The following is a 16,691-nucleotide window of genomic DNA, read 5'->3' as shown; positions in this document are numbered from 1 at the left end:
TTATTCAATTATTCATTGATATGCAAGAATTAAGATGCAATAATGGCTTGTCAAGGAGACACACACATGCTTGTAGGACTTACTACCGCTTTTTATATTAATGACATTATTATAGTTTTATTAATATTATAATCGTTCTCGTTACTACTGTACAATAATTATACACATTTTCGCTAAACATTTCTCCTGCTACTGTATATTACAATGTGACGTAAGATAATTAATAATAATAATTATTACAATGTGACATAACAATTAATAATAATCACTACAGTGTGACTTAAAATAATTAATAGAGAGTAGCGGGACAAATTAGCGAAGTGTCCAAAAAGATCCTCAGAGGCTAGTCAATGACGTCACAGTGACGGCGCACCTAAGGTATATTTATTATATAAATCTAACAGAGAATTGATATTCATTAGGTTAGTTTAAAAGATTATCTCAAGTTGTGTTAGTTTTGTTAAGAGGAGGGTAGAAGAGGTGTGTTTAAAAAGGCATATTGATGACGTAGAACGACATAACTTGTGGCCCTTTATGAACCGTGTGAGTGGAGCAGTGGTGCCAGATTGGGCTACAAGTAGCGAATTGGGCTACTTTTGAGAGCCCTGCGCTCCCAAATTTTTAATTTCGCTACTTGCTAGTTTTTGGGCTAATTTAAAAACAAGATGGGCTACTTTGGGCGATTAATGTTAAGAAACTTAATGATGATTATTTATGGTCAGATGCAACACAAACAAGCACCCCGCGATAGCAGCCACAGACACGATTTGAATGGGAACACAGCACTTTGGTCCTTTCACGACCAAAGATCACATTCACCCTCCAAAAAATCTTCCACTTACGGGCTATTCATGCCCGTGAGTAAATTTAGGGAAACCATGGAACCACCTTCCCGACGAAGCCGTAAATGATAAAACATTGCTCGATAAACTCACCAGGGTAAATAGGGGACATTTGACAAGCCGCCGGCTTCCTATCCTCTTAGCTAATTAAATAATCCTGAAAAGTTTGTTTATTGAAGACAGGGTTGTGTTAGCAGCATTATACTCTCTGAGCAAAGCGATGCACTGTTGGCCCCCAACCCAGACGGTTGGCACTGGGGCCCATGCCTGTGGACCTGTACTTACAACCACGTTCTCGTCTGTGGACCCTCCCTTCTTTGGTAGGGGTCTCGGTGTGCTTGGTAGAGTTAGGGGATGTTTGTCTGGTTAGATGAGGTGTTTGTTTGCTAGGCCTGTGGGTACACAACTGGTCGGGATATGGTCGTTTCCGACATGAGACGATTCGGCTAAATTCATTTTCTGTTTTAAAACCGGATGTATTGTTATGCTAGGCTGTATTAGGTTATGTTATTAAGGTTAGGCTGCATTGGGCTCGGTTGGATTAAATTGGTTTGATTTGGGTTACGTTAGGATGGGTTGAGCTAGGTTAGTCAGGTTTCAAAATTCAAAATTCCACTACGTCACGAAGCAGCCTCTGTGGCGTAGTGGTAAAGCACGCGCCCGGCTCTTCGGCAGCACTTTGACCTGGATTCGTATCCTGGCCGTATGATATTCAGATCTATAACTACTTTAGAAAGGTCTATAATGCATATTAATATTAATTTACACATTCCTGGCGCTATACACTAGGAATTTCAATATGGCGTTCAAATAATTTTAGGCAGAGGGTCTCTGTGTCGGTTGGTCGCTGACGGTTCATTGACTGACCTCGCCAGTCGTCAGGAAGCAGCGGCGCCGTGAGCATCGTCGTTCCCCTCTAGGTAAGGCTGATAATATTTTTTGTTTTTTCTAAAATATCTGAGCAGTTGGGAGGTACGCATGAATATGTCTACCACCACCTACAATGCTTAATGCATTATACATTTGTTCGCTATTATAACACTTTTAGTAATGTCTCCGAGGGTCATTGTTTCCGTATTTTTTTTTTTCATCCGAGTTCTGTAGTATTCAAATGTTTGTATTCCAATAATGCTAAATAGTCTGTTCTCTCTCGGCTTTTGTGGATTTTTTTTTTTTTAGATATATACAAGAGTTGTTACATTCTTGTACAGCCACTAGTACGCGTAGCGTTTCGGGCAGGTCCCTGGAATACGATCCCCGCCGCGAAGAATCGTTGATACAACCAAGTACCCATTTTACTGTTGAGTTAAACAGAGGCTAAATCAACCAGGCTACAGTTAAGTTAAGGATTTGCGCCCAGTAAATCCTCCCCGCCCAGGATACGAATCCATTTTGAGGATCATGATTTGCCAACATTATATGGGTAGGATATTATGTAGAAGACACTTTCCCAGAGTGTTAAACTGCTCCGTCGTCAGGCTAGGCTCGTTAACCCAGCGGTCGACCCCCCCCCCCCTCCACTCCCCACTCACCCTCCCAAGACGCATTTATTATCGACTTTCATGTACTGTGTATTAAAAAGTTTTTATCGTGTATAAATTAATTTTACATTGTTTAATTAGGCGTATAGTAGATTCGGTATTTAGGTTCTGTTGGTAATTATTTGCACTTGAAGTATGTGGAGGGTGAAGCATTTACAGTTGCCTGTCCTCAGGCCAGGCTCGCCTACGCTGCCGCCCAACTCAAGGCCTCAATTCAATTTTTCTTTATTATGCACCCTATACCCATCCCGTGGGCGGTGATCGCATTCGTCAATTTCATCACACTGCGCATTCAGAATTATTCTCGCCTATAAGATAAAACAGTATTATTTCATCAAGTTAATAGTTTAAAAACTAAGTTTAGTGACAAGCGACAGTCGTGTGTACACTGCAATAGATGAACAACTTTCCAACAGGAAGAAGCAGGAGATACCTCTCCAGGAACTGAATTTACCTGAGGGTCACTACTCCTCGATGAGGACAGTAAGCCGGCGGCTTGTCAAACGTCCCCCAATTTGCCCTGATTTTTTTCCAGTTGTATTTTAAAACCCAGCGGAGTTTTGGCGTTTACGTCTTCGGCGGGTAGGCGGTTCCACGGGTTTACAACCCTATGGGTGAAAAAGCATCTCCTGTTAGCTGTCCAACATTCTGGCTTGTTGAGAGTGAACCCGTTGCTCCTTGTTCGTGTACAGAGCTCAATTGTTTGTTTACTATGGCACCATAGTGGGTTTCTAGGGCAAGTGGAGGAGTTTAGGTAGGGATAAGGAGATTTTTGTTTGGTCGAGCTAGGAATGGTTTGGTTGTGCTCTGGGACTTTTTAGCTTTGTGGGGGTTGGATGAGATGTATACTTGCTAGGCTTAGTTGCACAACTGGTCGGGGTCTAGTTACACAACTGGTCGAGCTTCGGTTACACAACTGGTTGGGGTCCGGTTTCATAACTGGTCGGGTTCCGGTTACAAAACTGGTCGGGCTCCGGTTACATAACTGGTCGGGCACCGGGGGTGTCACTGGGGCTTAGGGTTGTGCATGATCGGGCTTCGGTTCGTGCATGGTTGTGCTCCAGGGGTTGTGTGATATTGCCTCATGTTTCTTTGCTAGATCATCAGGTTGTTCCTCGACTATGACTAATTGCATGTTTATTTTCTAGGGCTTCATTGTTGTATTTTTTGCAAGAATTCCAGGTTTCTTTTGTTGTATAGGGCTCAATTGTTTGCTTTGGCTCCAAAGTTAGTTCTTAAGGCAAGAGTGGGGGGGGGGGGGGGTTTGTTAGGTAGGGCTAAGGAAGGGTTTGTTTGGTAGACCTAGGGAGGGAGTTTGGTTAGGCTCTGGGGCTGTTTGTTTGGCTTGGTGTGTGTTTGATGAGTTGTTTTCGTGCTAGGCTTGCGGTTACACAACTGGTTGGGGTCCGGTTACACAACTGGTCGGGCTTCGGTTACACAACTGGTCGGGCTCCGGTTACAAAACTGGTCGGGCTCCGGGGGTGTCACTGGGGCTTCGGGTTGTGCATGATCGGGCTTTGATTCGTGCATAGTTGTGCTCCAGGGGTTGTTTGGTTCGTTCATGCTAGGTTTGTCGTTACACAACTGGTCTTGGTCTGGTTACACAACTGGTCGGGCTTCGGTTACACAACTGGTCGGGCTCCGGTTACAAAACTGGTCGGGCTCCGGGGGTGTCACTGGGGCTTCGGGTTGTGCATGATCGGGCTTTGATTCGTGCATAGTTGTGCTCCAGGGGTTGTTTGGTTCGTTCATGCTAGGTTTGTGGTTACACAACTGGTCGGGGTTCGGTTACACAACTGGTCGGGCTTCGGTTACACAACTGGTCGGGCTCCGGTTACAAAACTGGTCGGGCTCCGGGGGTGTCACTGGGGCTTCGGGTTGTGCATGATCGGGCTTTGATTCGTGCATAGTTGTGCTCCAGGGGTTGTTTGGTTCGTTCATGCTAGGTTTGCGGTTACACAACTGGTCGGGGTCCGGTTACACAACTAGTGGGGCTTCGGTTACACAACTGGTCGGGCTCCGGTTAATAACTGGTCGGGCTCCGGTTACATAACTGGTCGGGCTCCGGGGGTGTCACTGGGGCTTAGGGTTGTGCATGATCGGGCTTCGGTTCGTGCATGGTTGTGCTCCAGGGGTTGTGTGCTATTGCCTCATGTTTCTTTCCTAGATCATCAGGTTGTTCCTCGACTATGACTAATTGCATGTTTATTTTCTAGGGCTTCATTGCTGTATTTTTTTGCAAGAATTCCAGGTTTCTTTTTTTGTATAGGGCTCAATTGTTTGTTTGCTTTGGCTCCAAAGTTAGTTCTTAAGGCAAGAGTGGGGGGGGGGGGGTTTGTTAGGTAGGGCTAAGGAAGGGTTTGTTTGGTAGACCTAGGGAGGGAGTTTGGTTAGGCTCTGGGGCTGTTTGTTTGGCTTGGTGTGTGTTTGATGAGTTGTTTTCATGCTAGGCTTGCGGTTACACAACTGGTCGGGCTTCGGTTACACAACTGGTCGGGCTTCGGTTACACAACTGGTCGGGCTCCGGTTACAAAACTGGTCGGGCTCCGGGGGTGTCACTGGGGCTTCGGGTTGTGCATGATCGGGCTTTGATTCGTGCATAGTTGTGCTCCAGGGGTTGTTTGGTTCGTCCATGCTAGGTTTGTCGTTACACAACTGGTCTTGGTCTGGTTACACAACTGGTCGGGCTTCGGTTACACAACTGGTCGGGCTCCGGTTACAAAACTGGTCGGGCTCCGGGGGTGTCACTGGGGCTTCGGGTTGTGCATGATCGGGCTTTGATTCGTGCATAGTTGTATTCTAGGGGTTGTTTGGTTCGTTCATGCTAGGTTTGTGGTTACACAACTGGTCGGGGTTCGGTTACACAACTGGTCGGGCTTCGGTTACACAACTGGTCGGGCTCCGGTTACAAAACTGGTCGGGCTCCGGGGGTGTCACTGGGGCTTCGGGTTGTGCATGATCGGGCTTTGATTCGTGCATAGTTGTGCTCCAGGGGTTGTTTGGTTCGTTCATACTAGGTTTGTGGTTACACAACTGGTCGGGGTTCGGTTACACAACTGGTCGGGCTTCGGTTACACAACTGGTCGGGCTCCGGTTACAAAACTGGTCGGGCTCCGGGGGTGTCACTGGGGCTTAGGGTTGTGCATGATCGGGCTTCGGTTCGTGCATGGTTGTGCTCCAGGGGTTGTGTGCTATTGCCTCATGTTTCTTTCCTAGATCATCAGGTTGTTCCTCGACTATGACTAATTGCATGTTTATTTTCTAGGGCTTCATTGCTGTATTTTTTTTGCAAGAATTCCAGGTTTCTTTTTTTGTATAGGGCTCAATTGTTTGTTTGCTTTGGCTCCAAAGTTAGTTCTTAAGGCAAGAATGGGGGGGGGGTTGTTAGGTAGGGCTAAGGAAGGGTTTGTTTGGTATACCTAGGGAGGGAGTTTGGTTAGGCTCTGGGGCTGTTTGTTTGGCTTGGTTTGTGTTTGATGAGTTGTTTTCATGCTAGGCTTGCGGTTACACAACTGGTTGGGGTCCGGTTACACAACTGGTCGGGCTTCGGTTACACAACTGGTCGGGCTCCGGTTACAAAACTGGTCGGGCTCCGGGGGTGTCACTGGGGCTTCGGGTTGTGCATGATCGGGCTTTGATTCGTGCATAGTTGTGCTCCAGGGGTTGTTTGGTTCGTTCATGCTAGGTTTGTCGTTACACAACTGGTCTTGGTCTGGTTACACAACTGGTTGGGCTTTGGTTACACAACTGGTCGGGCTCCGGTTACAAAACTGGTCGGGCTCCGGGGGTGTCACTGGGGCTTCGGGTTGTGCATGATCGGGCTTTGATTCGTGCATAGTTGTGCTCCAGGGGTTGTTTTTTTCGTTCATGCTAGGTTTGTGGTTACACAACTGGTCGGGGTTCGGTTACACAACTGGTCGGGCTTCGGTTACACAACTGGTCGGGCTCCGGTTACAAAACTGGTCGGGCTCCGGGGGTGTCACTGGGGCTTCGGGTTGTGCATGATCGGGCTTTGATTCGTGCATAGTTGTGCTCCAGGGGTTGTTTGGTTCGTTCATGCTAGGTTTGTCGTTACACAACTGGTCTTGGTCTGGTTACACAACTGGTCGGGCTTCGGTTACACAACTGGTCGGGCTTCGGTTACACAACTGGTCGGGCTCCGGTTACAAAACTGGTCGGGCTCCGGGGGTGTCACTGGGGCTTCGGGTTGTGCATGATCGGGCTTTGATTCGTGCATAGTTGTGCTCCAAGGGTTGTTTGGTTCGTTCATGCTAGGTTTGTGGTTACACAACTGGTCGGGGTCCGGTTACACAACTAGTGGGGCTTCGGTTACACAACTGGTCGGGCTCCGGTTAATAACTGGTCGGGCTCCGGTTAATAACTGGTCGGGCTCCGGTTACGCAACTGGTCGGGCTCCGGTTACATAACTGGTCGGGCTCCGGGGGTGTCACTGGGGCTTAGGGTTGTGCATGATCGGGCTTCGGTTCGTGCATGGTTGTGCTCCAGGGGTTGTGTGCTATTGCCTCATGTTTCTTTGCTAGATCATCAGGTTGTTCCTCGACTATGACTAATTGCATGTTTATTTTCTAGGGCTTCATTGTTGTATTTTTTTGCAAGAATTCCAGGTTTCTTTTTTTGTATAGGGCTCAATTGTTTGTTTGCTTTGGCTCCAAAGTTAGTTCTTAAGGCAAGAATGGGGGGGGGGTTTGTTAGGTAGGGCTAAGGAAGGGTTTGTTTGGTAGACCTAGGGAGGGAGTTTGGTTAGGCTCTGGGGCTGTTTGTTTGGCTTGGTGTGTGTTTGATGAGTTGTTTTCATGCTAGGCTTGCGGTTACACAACTGGTCGGGCTTCGGTTACACAACTGGTCGGGCTTCGGTTACACAACTGGTCGGGCTCCGGTTACAAAACTGGTCGGGCTCCGGGGGTGTCACTGGGGCTTCGGGTTGTGCATGATCGGGCTTTGATTCGTGCATAGTTGTGCTCCAGGGGTTGTTTGGTTCGTCCATGCTAGGTTTGTCGTTACACAACTGGTCTTGGTCTGGTTACACAACTGGTCGGGCTTCGGTTACACAACTGGTCGGGCTCCGGTTACAAAACTGGTCGGGCTCCGGGGGTGTCACTGGGGCTTCGGGTTGTGCATGATCGGGCTTTGATTCGTGCATAGTTGTATTCTAGGGGTTGTTTGGTTCGTTCATGCTAGGTTTGTGGTTACACAACTGGTCGGGGTTCGGTTACACAACTGGTCGGGCTTCGGTTACACAACTGGTCGGGCTCCGGTTACAAAACTGGTCGGGCTCCGGGGGTGTCACTGGGGCTTCGGGTTGTGCATGATCGGGCTTTGATTCGTGCATAGTTGTGCTCCAGGGGTTGTTTGGTTCGTTCATACTAGGTTTGTGGTTACACAACTGGTCGGGGTTCGGTTACACAACTGGTCGGGCTTCGGTTACACAACTGGTCGGGCTCCGGTTACAAAACTGGTCGGGCTCCGGGGGTGTCACTGGGGCTTCGGGTTGTGCATGATCGGGCTTTGATTCGTGCATAGTTGTGCTCCAGGGGTTGTTTGGTTCGTTCATGCTAGGTTTGTGGTTACACAACTGGTCGGGGTCCGGTTACACAACTAGTGGGGCTTCGGTTACACAACTGGTCGGGCTCCGGTTAATAACTGGTCGGGCTCCGGTTACGCAACTGGTCGGGCTCCGGTTACATAACTGGTCGGGCTCCGGGGGTGTCACTGGGGCTTAGGGTTGTGCATGATCGGGCTTCGGTTCGTGCATGGTTGTGCTCCAGGGGTTGTGTGCTATTGCCTCATGTTTCTTTGCTAGATCATCAGGTTGTTCCTCGACTATGACTAATTGCATGTTTATTTTCTAGGGCTTCATTGTTGTATTTTTTTGCAAGAATTCCAGGTTTCTTTTTTTGTATGGGGCTCAATTGTTTGTTTGCTTTGGCTCCAAAGTTAGTTCTTAAGGCAAGAATGGGGGGGGGGTTGTTAGGTAGGGCTAAGGAAGGGTTTGTTTGGTAGACCTAGGGAGGGAGTTTGGTTAGGCTCTGGGGCTGTTTGTTTGGCTTGGTGTGTGTTTGATGAGTTGTTTTCATGCTAGGCTTGCGGTTACACAACTGGTCGGGCTTCGGTTACACAACAGGTCGGGCTTCGGTTAATAACTGGTTGGGGTCCGGTTACACAACTGGTCGGGGTTCGGTTACACAACTGGTCGGGCTTCGGTTACACAACTGGTCGGGCTCCGGTTACAAAACTGGTCGGGCTCCGGGGGTGTCACTGGGGCTTCGGGTTGTGCATGATCGGGCTTTGATTCGTGCATAGTTGTGCTCCAGGGGTTGTTTGGTTCGTTCATGCTAGGTTTGTGGTTACACAACTGGTCGGGGTTCGGTTACACAACTGGTCGGGCTTCGGTTACACAACTGGTCGGGCTCCGGTTACAAAACTGGTCGGGCTCCGGGGGTGTCACTGGTGCTTCGGGTTGTGCATGATCGGGCTTTGATTCGTGCATAGTTGTGCTCCAGGGGTTGTTTGGTTCGTTCAAGCTAGGTTTGTCGTTACACAACTGGTCTTGGTCCGGTTACACAACTGGTCGGGCTTCGGTTACACAACTGGTCGGGCTCCGGTTACAAAACTGGTCGGGCTCCGGAGGTGTCACTGGGGTTTCGGGTTGTGCATGATCGGGCTTTGATTCGTGCATAGTTGTGCTCCAGGGGTTGTTTGGTTCGTTCATGCTAGGTTTGTGGTTACACAACTGGTCGGGGTTCGGTTACACAACTGGTCGGGCTTCGGTTACACAACTGGTCGGGCTCCGGTTACAAAACTGGTCGGGCTCCGGGGGTGTCACTGGGGCTTCGGGTTGTGCATGATCGGGCTTTGATTCGTGCATAGTTGTGCTCCAGGGGTTGTTTGGTTCGTTCATGCTAGGTTTGTGGTTACACAACTGGTCGGGGTTCGGTTACACAACTGGTCGGGCTTCGGTTACACAACTGGTCGGGCTCCGGTTACAAAACTTGTCGGGCTCCGGGGGTGTCACTGGGGCTTCGGGTTGTGCATGATCGGGCTTTGATTCGTGCATAGTTGTGCTCCAGGGGTTGTTTGGTTCGTTCATGCTAGGTTTGTGGTTACACAACTGGTCGGGGCCCGGTTACACAACTAGTGGGGCTTCGGTTACACAACTGGTCGGGCTCCGGTTAATAACTGGTCGGGCTCCGGTTACGCAACTGGTCGGGCTCCGGTTACATAACTGGTCGGGCTCCGGGGGTGTCACTGGGGCTTAGGGTTGTGCATGATCGGGCTTCGGTTCGTGCATGGTTGTGCTCCAGGGGTTGTGTGCTATTGCCTCATGTTTCTTTGCTAGATCATCAGGTTGTTTCTTGACTATGACTAATTGCATGTTTATTTTCTAGGGCTTCATTGTTGTATTTTTTTGCAAGAATTCCAGGTTTCTTTTTGGGTATAGGGCTCAATTGTTTGCTTTGGCTCCAAAGTTAGTTCTTAAGGCAAGGGTGGGGTGGGGGGTGTTGTTAGGTTAACCCTAAGGAAGGGTTTGTTTGGTAGACGTAGGGAGGGAGTTTGGTTAGGCTCTGGGGCTGTTTGTTTGGTTTGATGAGTTGTTTGCATGCTAGGCTTGCAGTTCCACAACTGGTTGGGGTTCGGTTCCAGAACTGGTCAGGCTTTGGTTACAAAACTGGTCGGGCTTCGGGGATGTCATTGGGGCTTCGGGTTGTGCATGGTTGTGAGTGCAGAAAAATATTAATAAAACAATTAACATCGTGCAGTGTACCTGTATATCAAAATATATTACTTTGCAACCCATATAATACTAAAATACGAGGTCACTAAAAAAAAAAATTGGGCTACTCTTATTACAAATTCGCTACTTTTAGTCCGTCAGGTCGCTACTTTCAGCAACTTGTATCTGGCAACCCTGGCGTGGAGTGAGTAAGATGGCGGGCACTGACGGGCCGACCAGCTCTCGGGCCGTGGAGGAACGAGCCGCCGTCAGGGCTGCTGTTAAAAGAGAGTACCTCAAACAAGTCACTAATCCCCACCGGCATGCCTCGGGAGAAGGTGGTTACCTGGTAAGCATGAAGTGTGGTCAAGGGGGCTGTTGTGAGAGGCAGCCGACGGCCCGGGGGAGGGGGGGAGGGGGGGGGGCGCCGGTCAGGTCGTACATTAGTGTTTCGTACATAACAAAAATGGAGACGGCAGGAGGAGGATTTATTTGTCTCAAGTTTGTGTTTATATCCAGCCTGAATCATTGTTACAGTTGTTTCAGCTTCCAGCGCCCCCATCTCTTATATATCACTTGACAACTTGATTTATTATAATAGAGCTACATGAATTATACAGGGTATGGTCGAATCGTACACAGGGCAGCTCGTCGAAGCTCTGGTATGCTAGATTTACCTGAAGGCTCGACGGGGACAGGAAGCCGGTGGTTTGTCAAAAAGCTCACCCCATTTGTCCTGATGATTTTTTAAAGCTGGATTTTAAAATTCAGGTGTTATGGCATTTACGGTTTCGGCGGGTAGGCTGCTCCGTGGGTTTATAACCCTATGGGTGAAAAAGCATTCCTTTTTTCTCTTAAATTGTGGCTTGTTGAGCTTGCTCAAAAAGCCACAGTGTTCCTTGCTTGTGTTGCTTTGTTTTGTACCGTTGCTCCTTGTTTGTTACATCATTAATTTTGAAGTTGTCTGGATCAATTGCCCGAAACGCTATGCGTATTAGTGGCTTTAGGTATTGTATGTGCTAACTCGATCTATAAATCCAACATTGTTTGTAAATGAACTATGTACTTTTCCTGAATAAAAATTTATTTATTTTATTTATAATATACAGTACTGTACTCCAAATTGCTCAGTATTTTAAGTTTTGATGAGATCAACCCTGTCAGGTCTGGTTTGCAGTGTTGAGAGCCCTGTGGCCCTTCTCAATTCCTGGTATGAGAGTTGACTTAGTTCTGGAATGAATTTTGTTTCCTGGTGCTGAACTTTCTCCAAAGCAGCTGTGTCTTTCTCCAGACTAGGTCTCCATGCTTGGATACAGTAATTTAAGTGGGGGTGCACCAGAGATTTATACAGTTAAATAACTACCTTCTTTTCCTTGAAGTCAAATGTTCACATTATTATTCCTATGGTTTGTTGACCAGACCACACATTAGAAGGTGAAGGGACGACGACGACGTTTCGGTCCGTCCTGGACCATTCTTGAGTCGATTGTGGTTTGGTTAGCCCAAATTCCTATGGTTTGGTTAGCCCTTTTTTTTTTTTATACTGCAGCTCCCACTTGTGCACCTTTCAGTGATGATGGATTCTGACTCCAGGGTTATTTTCATCGTCAATCTGTAAGGCAATGTTAATTTGGTAGTTGCGATGAGGATTATCATGTTCCACATACTATGTTTTGCATTTTTCTAGATAAGGATGTAGGATAGAATGGAAAAAAGGAATGATGCTCACCCACTTTTAACAGTTTAGGATTGATGCCAACCTGCAAGAAGCGTGGTACTGTAGTTTCTTTACTGTCCAATCCAATTGGCTGTTATTTTGTATTTAAAATAAAAATACAGTACTGTACAATAAAAATAAGTTTTACAATGGCTCATGAATCTTTATTTAAAATAAAAACAATAAACACAAGTTATTTAATCATTTTACATTTTTAACGTAAAATAAAAATAAAATAAAGCAATGTGGAAAAATATGAAGGAACTACAATGGTCCTTCTACACTACAATGGAATTATCTAGGCTTAATTCTTGCAAAGTTATCTATCACTTCATTGTAATCAAAATCAGTAGCCAACTGTCTTTTTCACTGGAGAGCAAATCTAACACAAGCAGTCTCTCCTCCATTGTAAAATGAAGGTATAACTTTGTACTTGAGTCGACTAAGGATCACTCTGCAACTGTGTTAGATATTGGTACAGTCTGAAAAATGTGGTACAATGTGGACAGATTAGGATAAATGGAATACATGTCATTGGAGATCATGAATTTGAGTACTGTATATTGTTGGTCAGATACCTGTCCTCTAATGGTTTGGTCATGCATCTTATAGTGAGTGAAATGGCTCGAGTTTCTCATTGATTGGAAGTGTTGGTAAATTTGTCATTCATCAGGCACATGCATGTCAGCTTAGCTCTCTACCTCACTCTTCAGTAATGATGGCTTAGTCTGTACTTGTTTATCAATTTATGATTTATAAACACTATGAAGTTGTCCATAACAATAATAGCTGTGGAATATGGACAGCCTTGTAGCACTTCAGAACTCATAAATTGGTTAATAAATATAAAGCAAACATAATATGAGAATAAAACGTCTAGTAGTTCTTCATATAAATACTTGACTAGTCCCAACTTGGCTTTAACATCAATGTCTAAAATATTATTTTGATAATTTTGATGTGTATTGTAGTGATATATGTACTGGCTTCTTGTTTTCTCTTGATAATTAATTCATTTTCTTGCCTTTCCAGTTTGATCCAGCTTTACAGCGCTTCATGTCCATGAAAGCTACACAGTATGATCACTTCAAACCTACACCACGTGCCTCACGAGCTGGGTTCTTCTTGGTATTTGTTCCTATAGCAACTTTTTGCTATATGCTGAAAACTTCACGTGTACGTTCTCTTAATTGCATTTATAGTAAAAAAAAAATGTGCCTATCACTGTAACATTATGGCTTACAAGTAATAATTTATAATAATAATAATTTTTATTTAGGTAAGGTACATACATAAAGAGATTTTACAAAGTTTGTTGGCTTTATAGATAGAGCTAGTACATACAATGCCTAAAGCTACTATTACGCAAAGCGTTTCGGGCAGTACTTACTTAATATTTATTTAGTTGAAGATAATTTTGAAATACTGTACATGGTGTACTGCATTGTGAGTTGGTAAACTTTAATACCGATTATAATCTATTTTAATAAATTTTTTTGCCTTTACAGGATAAGTTTGAGCACAAATGTCGCACTGGCCAAGTGTCGTATGCCTCCAGAGAATTCAAGTTCGTATAACTACTAGTGAAGCAAGAAATTGTTTAATCTTGTTTTGAGGGTTTTCTTGACCACATTATGGTTTTTTAAGAGAACTTAAACTGTACAGTGTATTGATATTATAAATAAAATAACCATATGTTTTTTAGGTTTCTTTAATTTTTCCTGGTAGCGAGATTGAGTTAATTTGTCGTTAATTGTGGTTCTAATTAACTCCAAGTATGGATGCGATTATATTTAAGAAAAGCTATACCTGTACAGTATTGGTGTGATTGTACAGTGTGATAGAACTAAAATGAGATGTACAGTAGTAAATTATATTATGGCTGTTAAGTAATTCTCTTGTGATTAATGACTATGGAGGGGGGAGTTAAGGAAGTTGGAGCTCAATTTATGTAAAAAGTAAGTTATAATATTTTTGCTAATCTATTGTAATATTATATCATCCTTAAAGATTTCCATTACTCATCAGAGTTTTTCTAGTTAATTCAGGTACTACTTAACTCCTTTAGATCCTTGTGCATTAAAAAGTTACATGCAAAAAATCAGTTTGAGAAGTGGATCAAGATGTAATTTACTAATGTGTTTGCTAGTCTTGTAGTATTTGAGGCATTGTGTAGGTGCAATACTGTTTGTTGAATTATTCTGTGGTGCTTTTATTTTTGGTGGTATCATACATTTAGCATCTCTGAAACTGTGACATATGATCTTGTCTGCCTAGTACAGGAATTACTGCAATGGACTGAGTGGGGGCAATCCATCTCAACCACTTGGATTTGTCAGTACAATAACAGCCTGGTTCTTAAAGGTTGGCATTCGATCCCTGGTCATCCAAGTGGTTGGGTATGATTCCTTCACCTAATTCTCATCTCTTCCAAGTGCTGTATGATCATAGTGGTTTAGTGCTTTCTCCTCATAATTACATGTTAACCTGCTGCCTCTCCCATAAGGTCACTGTTGTCAAGTTATTACATGTTACATCTTCATGCTGCATGTCAGAATTTGTGGTACATAGCATGCAGATTTGTTTGTCTAAAATTATAATTTTTTTACTTTCACAGCATGAGCGAACAATTTGTATTAGCCGAGTTTATAGCAGGTAGTATAGGATACTCTTCAAAATTGTTTTGTGTTATGAAATAAATTACAGTACAGCATTGGACTATTTCTTGAATTACAGGTGCATGTAACCATCAATTCAATATGAAGACCAGTTCTTTACATATTGCCTCTGGGCCAACTCCCCTCTCCCTTACCAACAGCAGTAACCAGAAATCCTCGTGCATGCCTGTTAGTACAGATATGCACAAGGATTTCATTATTTCTTTCTGATGCTGTGATTGAACAGATTTGATAAGTTCATTTGGTGTGATTATTGATTATAATATTCGTCTGACAAACCCGTGTCACTCATTGAAGCAATAATTAGGCATGGCATGACTCTCTCATTGCCACTCCCCACAATGTGTACCATTATTCATTATTGATATGGTGTAAAGTGAAGCATTAACAGATACCAAAATAAATTTTGTCAAGGCAGCACACGATGCCAATACAGGCAAAAATATAACCACCCCCCTTTCCTGTGCTAAGAGCTGCTGGTAAAAAAAATGGCTAACTTACTTTCATCACCACCCAGTACATCTTCAGCTGATAGAAAATATTATGCCAATTATTCTTTTTCTGATTATGCCTTAAAATAATGGGAATGTAGAAAATTAACAAATTTGATTGTTCAGATATACTGTACAGGTTGTTTGAACAAGTGACTGCCCTGTAGCCTTGTTTTCCTTCCATGTAAATGTCGGAAGCTACAGTGGCTTTGTGGAAGGCAACATGCCTCTTTGATAAAAGGGGAATAGCAGCAGTTGTAATACTGGTGATTCACAGTTGCATCTTGACCAGATGTTCATTTTCTTTTGTCACTTTCCAACAACAGTTTTAAAGGATAGGAGTTATTGAAGTATATGCTGGCTGTCTTACTAAACTTTTTATGTTATTAAAGTTCCAGTGAGAATTACTACGAATGTGATGTTAAATTTATGTATAATGACTGATCATCCTGTCCAATGATTTGTTAGGACATGACCCTGAGAGCACCATAATATAAAGTATTTTGAACTGGCATTCCATGAACTGTGTTGACAAAATACACTCCCTTTTTAATGTTATAACTGAGAGAAACTTTGTAACAAAACTGCTCAACCAGCATAAATAAGATAATGTACTAATGAATAATAACTAATAATAATGACATTACAGTAGCTTTTATACTTACATAACTGTATATCTGTAATGTCAAATAAAATGAACAGCAGCTAAAATGTACTTGTGGCAATAAATGATAAACAGTATGGTATACCTTGTACCTAAAGATCTAATTAGAAATCAAGACAGTGTGCTTCATAAATAAATTACCAGATCCGTCTCGCCTTGGGAGATCACAATTGTAGACACCTCTGGGCAGATGTCTGCAATGGTAGAGAATTATTGAACATCTACTGGGATTCCGTATCCTCATTTTCAATACCCATCACCCTTAAGCAATCGATATACTGTACCTGTATGAACATTACCACCCTTAATGGAAGGTCCTTATAGTATAGTGTCGGGTCTACGTTCTCAACTCATATTTGAGGGGACCCGGGCTAAAGTCTCCAGGCAGACAGAAACAGTTAGGCACATTTCCCTTCACCTCGTGTACCTGTTCATATAGTAAAAATAGTTACCCTGGAGTTAGACAATTGTGAATTATATCCAGAGAAAGGTTAGTAGTTGCAGCCTAGAGGGACCTCGATAAGTCTAAAGTACATGGTGGCGTCCTGTCCCTGACAACTGGAATTATATTAGACTGTTGCTGCCAATAAGTCTTAGAATTAATAATCAAACTGTTTGTACATAACTCGGTGGACTAGATAAGATTGGCAATAATAATAAAAAAATTACAAGCTAATCAATATATTATGCTACATAGCCTTCCCGACTTGGTGCCTTCTTCGATAATTACTTATAAATAAATAAATCTTAACACCTTGAGTCAATATATGTTAATCTCAATTATTTAATTACTCATGATTTATTATTGATTTATATATGCAAGAGTTCTTACATTCTTGTAAAATTACCCATGCATGACTGAACCAATAAAAAAATGAACTTAAACAACCTAAATGAGCCAATATATAAGCTTAAACACCCTAAATGAGTCAATAATTTTAAAATTATTGTTTTATTCAATAATTGAATAAATTATTTTCCCCCATTTATTCAAATGAGGGGGAAAATCAATAAATAATTTTAGCT

At 43.8% G+C, this 16,691-nt stretch overlaps 1 protein-coding gene across 1 annotated transcript; it reads left to right on the top strand.

Moving 5' to 3' along the window:
* Positions 1–1,662: 1,662 nt before the first annotated feature.
* Positions 1,663–13,534, top strand: ND-B15 (NADH dehydrogenase (ubiquinone) B15 subunit). Its single transcript, XM_069338641.1, has 4 exons — positions 1,663–1,762; positions 10,270–10,464; positions 12,865–13,008; positions 13,341–13,534. Exons 2-4 carry the CDS (start codon positions 10,330–10,332, stop codon positions 13,407–13,409), a joined length of 348 nt encoding a protein of 115 aa, XP_069194742.1. The 5' UTR covers positions 1,663–1,762; positions 10,270–10,329; the 3' UTR covers positions 13,410–13,534.
* The last annotated feature ends 3,157 nt before the right edge of the window (positions 13,535–16,691 follow it).

Source organism: Procambarus clarkii, chromosome 40, assembly GCF_040958095.1.
Source record: "Procambarus clarkii isolate CNS0578487 chromosome 40, FALCON_Pclarkii_2.0, whole genome shotgun sequence".
Taxonomy (NCBI): Eukaryota; Metazoa; Arthropoda; class Malacostraca; order Decapoda; family Cambaridae; genus Procambarus; species Procambarus clarkii.
The sequence above is the reverse complement of the archived record's forward strand: the minus strand, read 5'-3'. Positions and strand labels throughout refer to the sequence as shown.